Source organism: Pleurodeles waltl, chromosome 2_2 (assembly GCF_031143425.1).
Source record: "Pleurodeles waltl isolate 20211129_DDA chromosome 2_2, aPleWal1.hap1.20221129, whole genome shotgun sequence".
In the NCBI taxonomy this organism is placed as follows: Eukaryota; Metazoa; Chordata; class Amphibia; order Caudata; family Salamandridae; genus Pleurodeles; species Pleurodeles waltl.
Genome location: NC_090439.1, coordinates 513992440 through 514012726, shown reverse-complemented (window position 1 = coordinate 514012726; position 20287 = coordinate 513992440). Strand labels below are relative to the sequence as shown.

The 20287-nt window shown below is 43.2% G+C and overlaps 1 protein-coding gene across 1 annotated transcript in view; it reads left to right on the top strand.

Moving 5' to 3' along the window:
* The window catches only part of OSBPL1A (oxysterol binding protein like 1A), a 1294449-nt gene that overhangs the window by 239312 nt on the left and 1034850 nt on the right, over positions 1-20287 (top strand). The window contains exon 11 of the mRNA XM_069220031.1: positions 4274-4337. Within this exon, the coding sequence (XP_069076132.1) occupies positions 4274-4337 (64 nt within the window). The remainder of the gene's footprint in view (positions 1-4273; positions 4338-20287) is intronic.

Sequence of the window (20287 nt, the reverse complement as noted above, 5' to 3'; positions counted from 1 at the left end):
TGGCGCAGTTCATACCTGGAATTCAAAACCAGTTAGCAGACAATCTCTCTCGGGATCATCAACAGATCCACGAATGGGAAATTCATCCCCAAATAATAAAAACTTACTTCCAAAAGTGGGGAACACTGCAAATAGACCTATTTGCAACGAAAGAAAACGCAAAATGCCAAAACATCGCATCCAGGTACCCACAAGCTCACTCTCAGGGCAATGCGTTATGGATGAGTTGGTCAGGGATATTTGCATACGCTTTTCCCCCTCTCCCACTCGTTCCATATCTAGTAAACAAATTGAGTCAAAACAAACTCAAACTCATACTAATAGCACCAACTTGGGCAAGACAACCTTGGTACACAACACTACTACACCTCTCAGTAGTGCCCCATATCAAGCTACCAAACAGACCAGATCTGTTAACTCAACACAAACAACAGATCAGACACCCAAATCCAGCATCGCTGAATCTAGCAATTTGGCTCCTGAAGTCTTAGAATTCGGGCACTTAGAACTTACACAGGAATGTATGGAGGTTATAAAACAAGCTAGAAAACCAACCACAAGACATTGCTATGCAAATAAGTGGAAAAGATTTGTTTATTACTGCCATAATAATCAAATCCAACCATTACACGCATCTGCTAAAAACATCGGCAGCTACCTCCTGCACTTACAAAAGTCAAAGTTAGCTTTTTCATCCATTAAAATACATCTCACCGCAATTTCAGCTTATCTGCAAATTACGCACTCAACTTCATTATTCAGGGTAAAAGCATTTATGGAGGGTCTGAAAAGAATTATCCCACCAAGAACACCACCAGTTCCTTGGTGGAATCTCAACATTGTCTTGACACGACTTATGGGTCCACCTTTTAAACCCATGCACTCATGTGACATACAGTACTTAACATTGAAAGTAGCTTTTCTGATAGCTATCACATCTCTCAGAAGAGTAAGTGAAATACAAGCATTTACTATTCAAGAACCCTTTATTCAGATACATAAGCATAAAGTAGTTCTACGCACAAATCCTAAATTGTTACCTAAAGTCATATCATCGTTCCACTTAAATCAAACAGTGGAACTCCCTGTATTCTTTCCAGAACCAGATTCGGTAGCAGAGAGAGCATTACATACATTAGACATTAAAAGGGCACTAATGTACTACATAGATAGAACAAAACAAATTCGCAAATCAAAACAATTGTTCATTGCATTCCAAAAACCTCATACAGGGAATCCAATATCCAAACAAGGCATTGCCAGATGGATAGTTAAATGTATTCAAACCTGCTATATAAAAGCAAAAAGAGAACTGCCTATTACACCAAAGGCACACTCAACTAGAAAGAAAGGTGCTACCATGGCCTTTCTCGGAAACATACCAATGACTGAAATATGTAAGGCAGCCACATGGTCTATGCCTCATACATTTACCAAACATTACTGCGTGGATGTGTTAACAACACAGCAAGCCACAGTAGGACAAGCAGTATTATGGACTTTATTTCAAACAACTTCAACTCCTACAGGCTGAACCACCGCTTTGGGGGAGATAACTGGTTACTAGTCTATGCACAGCATGTGTATCTGCAGCTACACATGCCATCGAACGGAAAATGACACTTACCCAGTGTACATCTGTTCGTGGCATGGGACGCTGCAGATTCACATGCGCCCTCCCACCTCCCCGAGAGCCTGTAGCCGTTTTAAGTTGAGAAAATATTAGACTTGTACATTTGTAACTTTGTAAATATATAATTTTTTAAACACATTATGTACATACATATTTACTCCATTGCATGGGCACTATTACTATATACACAACTCCTACCTCACCCTCTGCGGGGAAAACAATCTAAGATGGAGTCGATGCCCATGCGCAATGCAGCCGAAAGGGGAGGAGTCCCTCGATCTCGTGACTCGAAAAAGACTTCTTCGAAGAAAAACAACTTGTGACACTCTGAGCCCAACACTAGATGGCGGGATGTGCACAGCATGTGAATCTGCAGCGTCCCATGCCACGAACAGATGTACACTGGGTAAGTGACATTTTCCATATGTATCTCTTCTAACAAGCGATATGGGTACAAAACGTTGTCCAAAAGCGTCAATGTAAGTATTGAATGGAAGTGCTGCAGAACTGTTGGCAGCATCGATCTCCATATTTAAAGTATCTCGACTGAAGGGCAATCCTCAGTAACTTTGCAGTGAACCCTGTGGGTACTTGTACTTGTCTGTGGTGAGTGTCAAGAGCTACTCTATCACTATGATGCTTTCTTCATGGGATATATTGGTGTAAAGCGAGGTAATGTCTGAGGTAACTGAAATCTATTTGGCAGGGTCAAAGGCAGTGCTTTTTACAAGGTTCACCATATATGTGCTGTCACATACAAAAGTCTCCAGTTAAGGGACATGGGGCCTGATTACAACTTTGGAGGAGGTGTTAATCCGTCCCAAATGTGACGGATATACCACCACCCGTATTACAAGTTCCATAGGATATAATGGACTCGTAATACGGCTGGTGGTATATCCGTCACTTTACCGTCACTTTTGGGACGGATTTACACCTCCTCCAAAGTTGTAATCAGGCCCCTAGTCTTTGGTAATGAAAAAGCCACTTGACATATCCTGGAGTAAGCTAAGAATGTGTGTCTGGGGCAACTTTAACAAGGATATGAAGTAGTGATGGATGGAATGCTTGAATTAATTTCAGCCACTGATAATCACTTGGGCCACATCCCAATCCATCTTTTCTTTTTGCACACCAGGCCTCCTCAGTTTTGACCCAGCTATATGTATATCAGTCTTGACCTTGCTCCAATAGGAACAGTCCAGCCCGAAATGCCAAGCCAGGTCCTCCCTGAACTGGAAAACAAGCAACCCAGGGCTGGTTTTCTCTAGTTAAGGACTCATCAGCTGAGTACAGCTTGGTTTCAGTGACCGTGTGCAAGGGACCCACGCTTGGGAATACCCATAACACCTAGGGCGAGACAATAAGTATACAAAACAGTGATGGATGGAATTAATCTCAGCCGCTGGTAATCACTCAGGCTGCTCCGTTGTTTTTTTGCACACCATTCCACCTTAGTTTGGACCCAGCTATATGCAAACAAGTCTTGACATTGCATCACTAGGAACAGTCCAGCCAGAATTTTCAAGCCAGGTCCTCCCTTGCAACCAAGCTATAACTGGCTGAAGAGCCCTAAGGTGAAACCGGTCCTAGGCTGCTTGTGTTCCAGTTCAGGGAGGACCTGGCCTGGCAGTTCGCACTGGACTGTTCCCGTGAGAAACCAGAGTCAAGGCTGATTTACACAGCTAGGTCCAAACTGAGGTGGCATGGTGGGCATAAAATAATGATCTGGGATGCGGCCCAAGCAATTGCCAGTGGCTGAGATTATTTCAAGCATTCCATCCTTCACTTTGTTGTTTTTGCATTTGTTGCAACTTTGAAGGCATAGAAAGGAAAAGTGTAACAGTATGTTCAACAGCTACTTTAAAATAATGAATGAAATAAAGCACTATTAGGCTGCACAATTTTGTGAACTTTAATTGAGTTTTTTTAGTTAATTGCAGGACATTGTGCATTGACTGGCAAATTACACAATGGTCTGTTCATCCCCTTACCGCTACAATAACTTGGTCTCATTTCCACTAGTCAGTACCAAACGTAACAAAAACAGTTTTAGTTGACTGATTTTCTTTTTGTAAGGTTTGGCACATATTGCTTATTAGAGGCCTCAAACAAGGACTTTTCAGCGTTATGGCTGTTTCTTGCGACAGAGGGCCTTTGCCAGAAAGGGTCTGAATTAGAAAGGGTTAACCAGTACAGAAGTAGTAAACAGGAAAATTATACATTCTTTACCTGCCTTTGTGAATCAGCAACAAAACTCCATTTTAGTAGTAGTTCAAAGAGTAAACAGTCCTTTCTATTTGTACTTATTACATATTAATATTCCCTGTCTATTCACATTTTTTAATTTACATTTTATGTTTGTGGCCAATTCACATGACTTTGTGAATATAGTGGATTGAAGTAACAGTTCTGACCATGAAAGCAACAAAGTATCCTCTGCCGCGCATGAAAAGTCTCTTGCAAGTCACATCGTAGTTTCTGTGTCTTTGATAAGTGATCTTGCCTGTTAACCTTTGTTTCTACATGATCATATATCTTCACTTTGACTTGCAGAGTAAGGTATGGAAAACTTTATCCCATATATGATTTAACTCTTTCTTTATAATTAATGAATGTGTTGGTGAATTTCTGTTGTAGGTCTGATGCAGTGCGTCACGATAAACGTCAAGGCTGCAAGCATCTCACCCAGGCGGTTTGCAAAGTAAGCATAATCTTTTACTTCTCCTGTGCAATTTTTACATATCAGATTATTAGTCTTTAAGCTATTTTGAAAAAACGACAGTGCTTCTTTCTTTGTAGCATACATTAGGTCTGGGAGAGAATTGGTTCTTCCAAATGAATGAATTTCTGTCCAGGTGTGAAAAAGACAGAACTACCTTAAGCAATACAAGAGTAGCAGTGATCCTGCTGGATACTGTAAAATGTGCACGAAGTGCAATCTTAACTGTTCGGCATATGATGATCAATTGGTGCTTAGTAAATATGTTGAAAGTAATGCCTTATACTACAACCACCTTACTTCTAGGACATTCTCAACATGACCCTTGGTCCCAAAGAATCATCCTAGTAGGTGTTGTTAATCTGTGATACATGTGTAAGACATCAAGAAAGCCGCAGAGCTGACAGAGAATCGTTTGCACAAAGATTTACTCACCTCACTGAAAATAATTAATGTTGGAATAAAACCAACCTTTAAAACATATTAAAATTAGGTAAAGTGTGTATTTTGTCTATGTACATTACATGTCAGAAATAACATTAGGAAACTTTGTGATATGAATGGTGTCAAAACCCTTTGATTGCTGTAGCTATACAAAGCTTGTGATTGAGTTCTCTTACAAATCTAACACATGTAATTAGCCAAGGTCCCAGAGACCTGTAGTTATACTAAAGTTTCTAGATGACCATATACTAAATAAATAAATACGATTTTGATCAATTTAATGTAAAAACATGTGTCTTGTATATGTCCTTTACGTGGCTATGACCCTCTTGTTTCATTGTAAGGCACCTTACTTGTTATACAGATAACCATAATTTTAAAATAATGGTTCAAGCAACCTTTTTGTTATTTAAGGAAAGTCGTCACAGTTTAGCTGCATATGCACTGAAGTATCAAAGTCATTAAACACCAAACAATTTCTCTGGTGGTGGCTTTTCTTACATATTTAAATTTTCTAACCTCTGTTCTAAACAACTATAGTTTTGCTCTCAAGATCATATCTTCTATCTTGTGTTCATAGTTTTCTTAAGCCTAGTGTGATGATATACCTCATAAGAATGATTAGCTGCTTCATTCCATATTTATTTTTTGTCACCAGTGTAAAACAAAAAACAAAAAACAAAAATCTGTACTTTTAAATATCATGGAGCTTTTGATTTTAATCCTAATTTACACCCCTCGCTTCATTCACCTAATGAAATCTTGCACATGCCAATATGAACATCTACAGGATCTGTATTTTTGCCCCATAGATTGGTAAATCATATCATTTAGGCCTCATACTTATTCTTACTGCTTCAGCCACTGAATCAGTATCAACTTCCTCAGTCTCTGATTCGAATCTGAAGAAAGTCTTTGCGCTTTTCTTTATTATTGTATGTGCTACAATATACGGCCCCCACAAACCTGCTTGCGCTTCTGGTATTCCACAGGCACACGTCAAACCTGAACTAATATTAGAGCATCTTCATGTTGGCATATCTATGCCAATGGTTTGGTTGCACAACTGAAAATGATTGAAGCACAAACAAATTCAGATAGGACTGCCTTTACCCGTAAGAGAACCTGTCTAAATGTGGAACATGTTGAAAAAATATCCCTGGAGGAGAAGACCTGTGTTAGACTTGGCCCTCTCTGCAGGGTCATACCCAAACATTTTCCCTTCACTCCTCTTAATTGTGATAATTCATTTTTATTGGTGCTTGTGTTGTCTCCTTTAAACATGGTGAAATTGGCTTACACCCAATTGGCACATTTAATTTACTTGTAGGTCCCTAGTAAAGTGGTACTACATGGACCAAGGGCCTGCATATTAAATGCTGTAGTGGGCTACCAGCTCTGATAGTGCCACACACTTAAGTAGCCCTTTGTAAAGGTCTCTGGCCTGTCATTGCAGACTGTGTGTGCAGTTGTAAACTGTCATTTCGACCCGGCAAAATAAACCTTTTGACAGGTCTGAATGTTCCTATTTAATACCTATGTCACCCCTAGGATAGGCCCTAAACAGCTCTTAAGGCAGGGTGGAGTGTATTTAAAACTTTGGACATGTGTTCTAAAGTTTTACATGTTTCTTGGTAGTGAAAAACTCTTAGATTCATTGTTCACTATCCAAGACCTACCTCTCTCTATGCATTTGGTGCCTGTGTCCTGGGTCACATGACTGTGAATATTTGGCAGTTGGCCTTTGTGTATTCCTCTCAGTCAGTGAGACTTAGAGGGGGCAGCTGTTGGCAGGATGGGCGGGTGTTTGAAGGGGGGAGGGGACAGAGCTGTCACCCATCATACTTGCACTTCAAAGGCACTAGCCCAACTCACACACAAAACACTTCACACTAGCCTATTGTGCCCTTGGACAGACTGAGACGAGGAGAGGATGACAGGAAATTTCAGAGACCTTTATAGAGGAAAAACTCCAGAAGCTTCTCCCACTTCAAAGGGGACACCAGGTATAAACATAGAACCCTCAGACCCACTCTTCAGTACACTCCTGGACTTGTGGATATTACAGAAGGAAGTCATTGCTGCTAAAGGCTTGCCCTGCTTGCCGAGAAGACTGGACCTGCACCCTTCATCCCAAGCTGAAGTGACTCCAAGGGTCAACTGGCCAACCTCCTGTTATGTGCTACAGGGTCAGGACAAGCTCCAGAGGCAGCTCTGCATCTGGCCAGTGGACTTGCTGCCACTGGACCTTCTAGAGCCCTGGTGGCTACTGCTGGAGTGAGTTCCTGATCCCCAAAATGTGTCTCCCAGGTCTTGGACCCGTGGTGTGGCATCAATTGAGCTCCTCCTTGAAGAAAAAAAGAAAGCTTGAAGTTTTGGGCTGTTTGCAACCATGAACGGGCCTGTTCGTGCCAAGATCTTGCCACCCACACGGACCTCCAACACAAAGCTCTGGTGACCTTGTCTCTTCGTGCTACAGCGGCCTCTAACGACCACTAGCAAAGCAAAATCTGTACTTCTGGCTACAGTGTTGACAGCCCACGGTGACAGCCAGTGCCAATCTCAAGCAGTGACCATCCATGACGCCCAACAGGATTTTTGTGCTTCAACAATGACCGGTCTGCTCTTCACGCTACACACTGATGACCATCCACAGCACTTTCCCTGCTCCTCGCGGTCTCCTCCACCGTGAATAGATCTCTGTGTGCTGGACTTTCGTAGGTAACCTTTTCAGTGGGATTAACCTGGTTCCTGTAGCTGGCCTGTGCTCCATCACAGTGTGCCTGAACTTGTGACTTTCACCCAGGCTGGCATGACCACATAACTGTGAGTGGTGAATTGTTCTTTTAGGCACTATATTTACCTTAAATCTTTGAAATTGAATATTTCTGCTTCTACTGATTGTATTTCTGACGTTTTGGTATCAAATAATTTTTTTAATGTTACTCTATTGTACTAAATTGGTATGAGATTTTTCTTGGGTTGTGTTTTCACTTTAATCCTATTTGTGCGTTGTATAAATAGTTTACACATTGCTTCTCTTTTAAGCCTGACTGCTTTGGTGCCAAGCTACCAGAGGGTTAAGCACGGGTTAATTTAGTGAGGTTTGAGGTTGACCCTGAAAAGGATTGTGGGTGCTGCTTGAATAGGGTTTCTTCCCATCAATCTACTACCAAATTTCTTACAGCTTGTTTCAGGACCCATAGTTCACTTTTATCACATAACTGTACAGAGGGCTGAAAATGGTGGATATGCTGCACGGACCTCCACGGTAAAGAACCGAATGCACAAACTATTGAAGACCCCCTGCTACCATAAAGATAATACATATGTCTGACCACAACTGTGGCAACCATTTTCCCTGTGGTCTTTGATAACAAAATCACAAAAGTATTTGCTGTATGGAACAACCACAAGCCATCACCTCCTTTGCTGCTCTGATACCATAACCCCAATCTCCTTGTGCTTATTTCACCAGGGAGCAATTTTGAAGTGCTAGAATTGCAGGCAAAATCAAAGCATCAGACCTGTCAAGAAAACCATATCCCACAATTTACCTTAAAGAATACATCAGTACTTTTTGCTGAAGAAAACCTCTAAAAGAAAATGAGGCAATTTTGATGGTCTCACTAATACAATAGTAACCGTTTCATTAACAATCATTGACGGATCCTAAGGAACTGTTGAGCTAGCGTCATACAGTGTGTTGTGATCTCCCTCAAATGACATGCAAAAACACAACCACCTATGGATTCAGACCTGCTAAAGGCACCAACACCATTTTGCAGACATCAGAGTGGTCCTCAATGCACCAGTAGAGAAATGCCATCAGATTATCCGATCATGCTCATACTGTCCACTGCCTAGGAAGCAGTGGGCCTAGTTGTAGCCATGAACTGAACTTGCGTATTTTAAACAGACATGAACTGAATGTGACTATTCCTGTCTGAATAGCCCCAGCAGACCAGAAACCTCCATTCCAAGTATCATGTGCTGGGTGTCCATTGCTGCTATAGTTCTCTGTAGTAACTACATGCAACATATGGCCCAGGTGCTTGCATAGTACCAGTGCCCTTTTCAAATGCACTCTTGGTATACTCAAGTTTGTTGTCATGTGAAGAACTTAAAGTTGTGGATTGGCCTGATGAAAAATGAGTTACTCCAGTATTGGAACTTTCATAGATTCACATGCTTGAATCATTCCCCGTCGTTGAGACGGGAGTCCCCGGTACATTTAACTAAGTAGTGTTGATGTAGATATCAACTAAGGGCCCTAGGCCTCTTAATTAAATAGTCTAGCAGAGTCATTTTAAGAAAAAGGACTAACCTTGAGCATCCGCCACCCTCTAGAGCCCTCCCGAGAGAAGCTCCAGTACCTCATATTTTACCGCACGTCGTGCTAGGGAGTCTTCTTAGAGCTCTGCTCTTTCTTTACACTTTTGGATTAGCTTTAAGCTGATTTTCTTCTGCTAAACCTGTTTTGACTGATTGTGGGTAAGGACTACAGCATGTCTAACAAGGAAAAGAAGGGTTTATTCAGAGCCTGCAAGACCTGTGGCAAAAAGAGACTACACTCTGAAGACCCTCATCAGGGTTGCATATACTGCCTCTTTCCAGACCACTCAGCTAAGGACTGTAAGGTTTGTCGTACCTTTTCTTCTAAGACTCTGAAGGATCGAGAAGGCAGATTGTTGTTATGGCTGCAAAAACTTAAGTCCAGAGATAATCCAGTCTCTGAGTCAGATGGTGATGACTCTTCAACATCGTCTAAAAAGTAATCAAAAAGGGCAAGATCACATTCAAGATCTTCAGAGCAATCAAGAAAAGCCCACAAAAAGACCACCTCAGGGTCTTACAAGGGCCACAGCCCCTCCACTTCACCTAATAGACTCTCCATAAAAGGGGAAAGAGGTCATGCCAGCAGTTCTGAAGGCATAAAAAGTAATCTCTGCTGCACCTTTCAAAAAGGCCTCTTCTGCTCCTGGGGCAAAGACTGTACCGTCGACGACAGTCTCATTGTAGACGACGTCGGAGAGTGCCTTTTCACCGTCAACGACGACTTGCACCTTTTCAGATGACGATGAGTATCCCACCGTCGACAAGGACAGCGTCGATGACATCATCAACGAGGATCTACACCAGTGGTTCCCAACCTGTGGGCCGGGGACCCCTGGGGGTCCGCAAAGCCTTGTCAGGGGGGCCGCGGCAGCTTAAAAAATGTAATAATATTAGGTCCCAGCTATCAGTATTGACTCAGTGGGGGTCCGCTGGTTCCAATAATGATTCAGTGGGGGTCCCCGGGCTCCAGTACTGATAAAATGGGGGTCCACAGAAGTGAAAAGGTTGGGAACCACTGATCTACACGTCATCATTGTCGACGGCAGTGACAATGGTGTCCGCATTGCTGTCATCGTCGACGACCTCGTCGATGGTAGACTTTTCAGTAAGACTGCTGACGATTAAGATCTCTATGCGTTCGTCGTCGACGACTCCCCCGTCGAAGGCTATATCTGCGCCGACGACACCATCGACGAGGGAAAAACAGCACAGAAGCCAGGAAAAACTTACCCCAAAGCATAGTTCACCTAGTAAGGTAACCCCTCTCATGCCAGTACACCTGCTGGAGGGGGATGAAGAATCAGACGAAGAGGGACCATTTGGAACAGCACATAGCCCCGACAGTTAAATGTGAAGTATCAAGAGAACGATGATGAGTATGGCGAGACCTGTGACCCGCAGTACTATTTAGGGGATCAAGCATACCAGGAGGAGGCATACATACCAGGAGGAGGCATACATACCAAGCTCTTTGCTGTCTGATCTCAGAGCAATGCTTGCTGATTACAGTAAGCGCTTTCCACTTCAGGAACAGAGACAACAACAACCTCCTTCGTCGCCCGTTTCAAGGGTTACCACTCCACGTCAGAAGCCAACCTCTTTGCCATTAGCAAATGTGGCCACGCCGGATATGACCATACCACAGGACACCTGATGTTTCGGAAGGTGATCAAGAAGGACAGCTCCTTGACACTCAGTCGGAGTGGGACGAATATGTTATTCCTGCTCCTCCTTCTCAGCCGAAAGTGGATTCCCCTCCAGATGACATTGGTGGGGTGCCATAATCTCCTGGAGAGAGCGGCTAAACAGTTTGCTCTGCCAATGCCGTCCAAGCAAAAAGATTGCTTCTTATATGATTTTAAGGAGCCGTTCTAGAAATCTGTACGTTCCATACCTTTTGTCAGCTTCTTATGGGAAGCGGGGTTGAAAGTCATGCACAACCTTGCTACAGTCACAGCGGTGCTTCCCCGTCTAGAAAAAAAGTACAAAGCACCGGAGGATGCCCCAGCATGTCTAACTGGTCACCCTCATCCAGATTCAGTGGTTGCTCAGGCGGCACAGAGAAGGTCCAAAAATCCCTCTGCTCCAATTTCCGCACCTACGGACAGAGGGTAGACGGTTGGACAATATTGGAAAGAGGTTCTCGTCAATGGCTAGCCTGGTTATAAGAGCGGCTAACTTCCTGGCAGTGTTTGCCAGATATGACAGACAACTATGGGCAGACATCGCCCTTCATATTGACCGGTTGCCGGAGAATGTTAAGTCGGATGCGAAGAAGACATTACATGAGGGAGAGCATACGTCAGCAGAACTGGTAGACTGGTCTATGGATATAGCCACGACTGCGTTTCGTCAGCTTGCAGGTGTGGCTGTCCTTCGGAGGCAAGGCTGGTTAAAGACTGCATTGTTCCGTCCTGAGGTCCAGAATAAAGTTTTAGATCTTCCTTTCGATGGCCAGGCATTGTTTGGAAAACATATTGTTGAAGCACTGCAATTTATTAAATCCAACACTGATACGGCAAAATCGTTGGGAACTCTCCAGTTTCAGAAACCTTTCGAGCCACAAAAAGGACGTGGAATGCCTTCATATAGGGGAGACTACCAGCAATACAGATACTCGACGTTTCCTTCCTCCTCTCAGCCGTTCCGTCAATACTACACACAAAGGCAACCGCCACAGGTGGCTTACAGCAGATCTCGCTCTAGAGGATGCACAACTCGCCCTGCTAAAGACTCAGCTCGCAGAGCCTGATACACCCAAGGCTCTGGCTGCATCCGATTATCCTCCTCTGGTTCTAGGTGGAAAGATATCCCTGTTTTAAAAACAATGGCAAATCATAACATCAAACAAGGGGGTCTTATAATTAGTGAAACAGGGCCACACTTTATAGTTTGTCCAAATGCCTCCTCCCAATCCTCCTCGCAGAACTTCATCCAAGTATCTAGAACAACTCAAAAAGGAGATCAACAAAATGCTCTTCACAGGGGCAATAGAAGAGAGTACCTCCATCACAGCGAGGAAGGGGTTTTTATTCCGGGTTCTTTCTCATTCGCAAAAAGTGGAAGGACTGGAGGCCGATCCTCGACCTCAGAGAATTAAACTCCTACATGAAAAAACAGCCCTTCCGTATGATAAGCCTACAGGATGTCCTCCTGCGATTGAACCAGGGAGATTTTATGTCTACACTAGACCTAAAGGATACATATTTCCACATCCCCATTCACCCAACCCACAGACAGTAAATGAGATTCATGGTAGCCAGAAGCCATTTTCAATTTGGTTTCCTCCCTTTTGGCCTAAAGTCAGCTCCCAGGATATTTACAAGTGCCTAGCGCTGATTGCAACCTTTCTCAGGAGAAGAAGACATCAGGTATTCCCATATCTAGACGAATGGCTGTTAAAGGCAAACACCTATGCAGGAGCGCGCAGGTCAACAAGAAAGTGCGTTTCCTTACTCAACAGCTTAGGCCTGACCCTCAACCGGGAGAAGTCCAAACCCCTACCATCACGCAGAATCACCTTTTTAGGAGCAAAACTGGACACTCAATCCACCATGGCATGTCCCACTGTGGAGAGACAACAAAAAAAGTTAGCTCTAGCAAAGTCGATTCAGAGAAAGGACTACATTTTAGTTCACCTCTTCAAATCTGTACTGGGCATGATGTCATCATGCATACCTCAGTTCCTCTCTGCAGGCTCAAGATGCGGCCCCTGCAAGAGCAGCTCAATCTACAATGGCTCCAGATTTCAGGAAGCTTTGAAGATCAGATAAACATAACCCCAGCAATAGTCAAAGCTCTGGTATGGTGGTCTCAGAAACATCATCTGTCTGTCGGCCTGTCGTTTCTCCATCGCCCAGCACCGTGAACTATCACCACAGACGCCTCCCTGGAAGGTTGGGGAGCTGTTTTGCAAGACCTACGAGTAAGTGGCAAGTGGCCACTAGAGTTGAGGACAATGCACATCAATCTGCTGGAGCTCAAAGCAGCTTATCTGGCTTTACAGGCTTTTTTCCCAAAGATTGCAGGATCAGAGGTGGTAATAAGAACAGACAACACCACTACGATGCGTTACCTCAACAAACAAACAAACAAGATCTCTTACCCTCTCCAGGGAAGCTCAAAGAATATGGAACTGGGCGTCGCAGCAAGGCATCAGGCTCACAGTGGTGCACCTTCTAGGTATAGAGAACAAGATAGCGGACTCGCTCAGCAGATAAAAACCGAGCTGTCACGAATGGGAATTTGACCAGTCCACAGTCTACCACATTTTTTCCGAGTGGGGAATGCCCAAATTCGACCTATTCGCCAGCGGGTTGAACGCCAAATGCCAATACTTCGCAAACTGGCATCACCAAAAGGGATCATAGGGTAATGCGTTTTCCATAGCTTGGTCAGGAATCTTTGCATGCGCTTTTCCTCCAATACCATTGATCCCGAGAGTCCTGAAAAGATGAAGAGGAAACCGTGCACTCCAATATTAATAGCTCTGTACTGGCCTCGCCAACAATGGTTTGCAGAGCTTCTTCTTCTGTAAGTGAAGCCTCACATCCCACTGAAACCATCTCCACACTTGCTGACAATACTCACAGGGCAGATATTGCATCCGGATCCTCAGTCGATGCGGTTATCAGCATGGCTCCTGAGCACAGGGAATTTGCACATTTAAATATTCCACAGGAGTGCAGAGATATTCTGTCCAAGGCCAGAGCAGCTAGCACCAATAAGACTTACTCTTGTAAGTGGAAAAGGTTTTGTTTGTGGTGTCACCAACAGCAAATTGATCCTCTTTCCTCATCGCTGGAGCAAATATTGCCTTATTTACTGCATTTAGCGCAATCAGGACTTGCGCATTCCTTTATAAAGGTGCACCTGGCAGCGATTGCATCGTACAAACGTTCAGACTCTTCACCTTCATTATGGTCCTCTAGGTTGATGAAACGATTTCTGAAAGGACTTTTCAGAGTCTTTCCTCCATTCAGACCTCCTCCTACCTCGTGGAATCTGAATATTGTTCTTGCGCAACTGATGAAGCACCCGTTTGAGACGATTCATCGAGCTCCTCTGAAATTCCACTCCTGGGAAGTTGCCTTACTTGTGGCCCTCACATCAGCCAGACGAGTGATTGAGATACAGGCTCTTTCCCATACAAGAGACTTTTTTACAAATCTAACAGGTCCGACTAATCTTGCACACTAACCCGCATTTTATCCCATAGGTCCCTTCGGATTTTCTTCTGAATGAGCCCTTAGTTTTCAAGACCTTTTTTTCCAGGTGCGTCAACTCCTGTGGAGAGAGTTTTGCACTCTTTAGACGTTAAAAGGTGTGTTAAATTCTATTTGGACAGGACTAAATCTTTTTGCAGGTCCAATCAATTGTTTGTGGCTCACAGTGCACCCAAGCGAGGTCAACTGCTCTCCAAACAGAGCATAGCTAGATGGATCTCCTCAGCAATTAAATTCTGCCATCAGGCAGCGGGCAAGCCACTGCATTCATCTGTCTGTGCACTTTCTACGCGGGCAATTTCTTCTTCAGCAATGTTTGCTGGGGTACCGCTGCAAGACATTTGTAGAGCAGCGACGTGGAAAAGCTGCCATACGTTTACAAGACATTACTGCTTGGAAGCTCTATCTCAAGGAGAGGTAGCGGTGGCCCAAGCAGTCCTCAGGAACCTCTTCCAGTGAAGGTGAGCCACCACTTTCATCCCACCATCTTGATGTCAGGTATGCACATTGTTTATGGCTAATAGTTTTGGATTCAGATCCAATGCTTATGGTGATTTGATTGTAATAATAAAATTAAAAAAAGAGGGGGGAAAACAGACAGAATTTGATTTGAACTTTTGCTGTATATTAACATGTTTTCTGTGTGTACCTTAAATATATGGCTAGAGTGTTTCAATGTGCATAGATACTTCTCACTACTCTGATTCAAGCAAGTGAATCTACGAAAGTTCCAATACTGGAATAAGAAAATTAGTTACTTACCTGTAACTTTAGTTCTCCAGTATTAGAATCTTTCATAGATTCACATGCGACCCACTCGCCACCCTGGAGAAGCTCACCTTCACCTCTTTCTTTTTTCATATTATACACACTTGTGCTCTGAAAATCTGGGGTACTGGAGCTTCTCGCAGGAGGGTTCTAGAGGGTGGTGTCTTCTGATTGGTGGATGATCAAGTTTGGTCCTTTTTCTTAAAATGACTCTAATAGACTATTAAATTAAGAGGCCTAGGGCCCTTAGGTTATATCTATGTCAACACTACTTGGTTAAATGTACAAGGGACTCCCATCTCGACGACGGGGAATGATTCAAGCATGGTTATCTATGGAAGATTCCAATACTAGAGAACTAAAGTTACAGGTAAGTAACTATTTTTCGTCTGCCCCTTTAGAGGAATTATTTGAAGAGAGTAGCAAAGTTAATTGAAATGTCAGTTTCCTTATTAGAAGGAATTCACATATTGTTCTACCCTAGTTCCATTGAATGAAACTCCCCGCACACAAAGTTGTGCTGCAGCACTGACTCTTGTCACACCAATATCTCCAATGAACACTGGAACATAACAAAGGCAGCAACAGGTAAATCGATCAGCAAAAGCAAAGGAAAACTCAGAAAAGTTGTAGACGAAGAAACAAAGAGTGGTCGCAGAAACAGCAGCCAGAGCAACAGTACTACATGTAGGACCTAACACTGCCAGCAAAAGAGAGGATGGCACTGCAACTAGCACATTGTGAATGTGGCAGTTCTTCAGACTGCAACTGTGAGGATGTCTGATAACTAATTTGCTCAACTAACAACATCTATAGAGCCACTCTACTGAAGGGATTTAAAAAGCTCAGAGTTCTTCCTTGACAAATTCTGTCTCGCCATCCACTAGAAAGGGCACAATAGCATAGCCACTACGTTCACAGCCATGTATCCCCACCATCCAGTTTTGAATCTGAAGGGTACAATAAGGATTGGCAATGGGATGTGTAGAGACTAGGATAGCAACAATATTGAATAGCATCAATGAACACCTGCAGAACAGCCATAATCAACCCTATGAGTTTTGGCCTGTTGCTCAAGATGGCAAATTGGAGCTGCTCTTTCCACCACTGTGATAGTAGAGGCCAAATCTGTATCATGAGTCCCTAAGAAAAGGAACAGTGAGGAAAGAAATGCAGTCATTTTGCAAGGCCAATAATTATGTGGCTTACAAAAATCAGGGATGTAGAATGTTTACTGCAGTCTCTAGAATTGAGCTGTGCCTTCCTAATGCAGACAGCCAATCAGGGTGGCAGAACCAGATCCAATCACTGTGAGCTTTGTATAGAAGTATCTGATTGACCACAAGCCCCATGAACTGAAAGTATGCTAGGATTGTCTCTTGGAACCCTTAGCTTGCCCTCTTGTAAAGCATGTCTTCCTTTAAAGACGACATGGGGCAAACTCGTGGGCAGGCACTGATCTGTTCTTGGCTGTAGGATAAATAGAGAAACTACGCTTCCCCGTAGGCTGACTCCTCACACTAAACTCTGTCCCGGAGAAGATGTGTGTGACGGTGTGGATAAAGACTCTCCCTAAAGTATATTTCCATCACTGTCTGTTAAAATGCTGTACGGAGGGGGTCACATTGGGCCTCTCACCACTGCCCCTCAGGTCACTTCTGTGGATCTTTCCTCACTGTAGTGAGATTTGAATTTCCCCATCATCATTGGTCCTCCTATCTCTGACCCTCGGGCAACTCCCCTTTGATGCCTCTGGCAAAAAGGATTTTAAACTGATGATAAACATGCTCCCACTGTGACATTCAAAAATATCAGTCTGGATTTGAGACCTGCAAAACCTTAGGAGTCTTTCTTGCTGCACAATCTTACAAAGATGAAAGTTCATTTTATAGGGGTTTCAGCAAAGTGCACAATTTACCACTGACCAGTTGGAAAATGTCATCGGCCTTCTTCTGGAAATTCATTAGCACAAGCTGTTCTGGGTTTAGTTTCTATGGAAAATCTTCCCTCATGGTGTGACTAAAGGCCAATCCTTTAACAAACTATGTCGACTTTAATGTTATAAGGCCCAAGCGTCACAACAGCTAAATATTCTTTAAGAGGTCATTTGTGATGGTCCTGATTCTTTTTCTGAAACATGATGCCTGCTCACTACAGGAGCTGCTAATAATAACCTGTTTCATGAAAACATGGAGCAGTGATGGCCTCTGGTGCCCTTCCTCCTCAACAGCAGTCAAAGCAATCATACGCTTCTGTGCAGCACTACCTTTGAGCACTGCCAATGGCCTCCTACTTTGCTGGGTGAGGTAGGCCCCTTTGAAGATATTTGGGTTACTGGGCCCTGCCCAAATGGTCATCCTGTCAGGTGAACAGAAAGCCTTCACACACACACAAGCATTTTGTCTCAGCTCTGGGAGCCGATTCGCACCTAGTCATGAGGTATTCAGCTCCTGGATGATAGTTGGAAGCTCCTGCAAATGTGCTTCTAGGGGTTTTGGGGAGGCTACAGGTGACTTTTCAAAAGTACCTTTTGTAAAATGTGTAACAAATCCAACCTTACCAATGAACTGGATTTGTAAGAAATATATAAATTCAAAAAAGTAATTTGTATCTGGTTCCTAGGGAGATACCATGATTTAATTTTAACATTAGCTCCCAAGGTGGTGCAACCCACTTCAGGCTCACTGGATGATCCTTGCCTTCTAAGTTGCTGCAACTGGTTCCTGATATTATTGGAGATTTTCTGGAAAAACGTTTACTCTTAGGTATTGAGTCTGGCATGTTTCCCCAGTGTTGGAAGGAAGTGATTATTATTCCACTAAAAAAAGAAGCCTAACAGAAATGCGGGAGACCTAAATAATCTATACCCGGGTTCTCTGCTGCCTGCCCCTTCCAAAAATTATTGAGAAACATATTGGTGAGGAATTAACACAGTTTCTTCATGAGCATGAACCTCTGGGCCCTTCACAGAATGGGTTCAGAAGCCATCACAGCACGGAATGTGTCTTAATCATGGCTGCTGACTATATTCGCCAAATCATTGTTTCCATCTCTGATGAGTTTAGTGATTTGTATGGCTGTGGACAGCATCTTGATGAAGGAGAAGTGGCTTAAAATCAATGGGGCAAAAAATGAAATTGTGTTTTTTGGAGCAGAGAATTCCACCTGGTATAATTCTTGGTGACCGAAAACTTGTGGACCGCTTCCAGTGCCAGTTAATACAGCAAAGAATCTTGGGGTGGTCTTTGATAATTCATTGACCTTTGACATTCAGGTCTATAGATCCGTGAGCGCTTTCTTCGGGATTATCAAGACCCTAAATGTTTTTCCTTTCTTACCACAAGAGCTGAGGGCTTCAGTGGTCATAGCGCCTATTACATCTCACCTTGACTACTGCAATGCCCTTTATTTAAATGCAAATCAATATTCTTTCAATAAACTGTGGATGATTCAAAATGTGGCAGCTAGACTGGTTCTAGGCCTGCCGCAATCCTGCTCCGTTAGAGAGGGTCTGAGGTCCGTCCACTGGCTACAGGTTAGAAAGAGAGTAATCTTTAAATCTGAATGCCTAATGCCTAAGGCTCTCCACCATAGGGGTGCAGATTATCTCATGTCTACTTTTAACTGGTGTGCCCCTAGCAGAGTATTCAGATCGACAGGATAAAGAATAGTTGTCATCCCCAGGTTTCGGAAAACCAGATACGGGTAATGTGCATTTTCAGTGGCTGCAGCAAGTCTGTGGAACAGGTTCCCGAGCCCATCAGGGCAGTTGTCATATTTTACGTTTCGCAGGCAGGTTAAAACTTGGCTATTTGTCCTCTTGTCAGGGGGGGGGGGAGGGGGGGGTTCTTTGTCTGGGTGGCTGGTTGCCTGGCTTTCACCTGTGTGATGACTTATCTGGCCTTAGCGCTTTGATGCCATTGGGTTATATGTGCCTCAGAAAATAAACAAATACAAATGTTTCTCCAGGTCAAAGGTTGGTGTCAAAGGCTATCTAAATCAGAATAAGTCGCTGCACCCCAGCCAATGTAACTTTTTGGTTTTATGCAGTACCATACTTTGGTAGCTAGGTGTTGGTATCCATATGATGTCATGAGTAGAATGTAGATGATATCCTTATGATGTCAGGGGTGGAATGTAGAATTTGGGGAAACAAGGATTCTGTGGAGAGGAGAGTAAAAGTTGAGCTTACAGGTTGGTTGAGGTCATTATCCTGTTATCCTGTACTTGATTTATCTTGTAATATATCTCCTCTCTAAACTCAGTCTGCTGGTGTCACCTATCTTCAAACATATCTTAACTATGTTATCTCAAGTTGTCTATCAAACGAGAAGCTGCTCCTATGCACTCCAAAGGGGCACATGTAAATTGCAATACGAGCAATACGAGTAAGAACAGACCCTCACTTTATATAAATGAATTTTCACCAGCACCATAGTGTTTGCAGTGATCACACTTTTTGTCACAATGGCTGATTTACAAAAGCTATTTACCATTGCATCAGCTAGACCCTTCTAGCTGCGGGTATATTTCGCATTTGTAGGTTCTCCCAGAACCCAAGGTACCCAGAGCCAACAACTGAGTTGCACTGTACAATGGGTTTTCAGTGAGTACTGAGTATAGACCAATTCATATAGAGAAATAGGCAGAGTGAAAAAAGGGTATCAAGGAAACCTATTTAGTTCTGAAATGGGCACAAAATATGGAGTTTAGGAGCAGTGGTATTTGTTCATCTCTGAATTTGTGGGTACCGAGGCTAGCTTATGATTTAGATGTATTTTTTAAAATGTCTCCTTTCTTATACACTGGCTTACATTTGAAAGACACCAATTCACCCAAATACAATTGGTAATAGCAAATGTTCTGCTTTTATATGCTCCCACAAGTATTCCGAAAAAATTGTACTTCACTTGTTTAGGGAGGCTTGGTGCCTTCAACAGGAAATTGGCCAAGACACAACATGAACACATCACATTCTTCCACTAAAAACTGACCCTTTTTTCCAGTGTGGGTAGCTCTAGATTTTGAACCCTAGCTCAGCCAGCACCTAGGAAAACCTAGCCAACCTGTACATTTTTGAAAACTAGACACCTAGGGGTATTCAAGGTGGTCTGACTAGTGTGGCTCTCACTGTATTTTTTTTTTTTTACCCAGAAT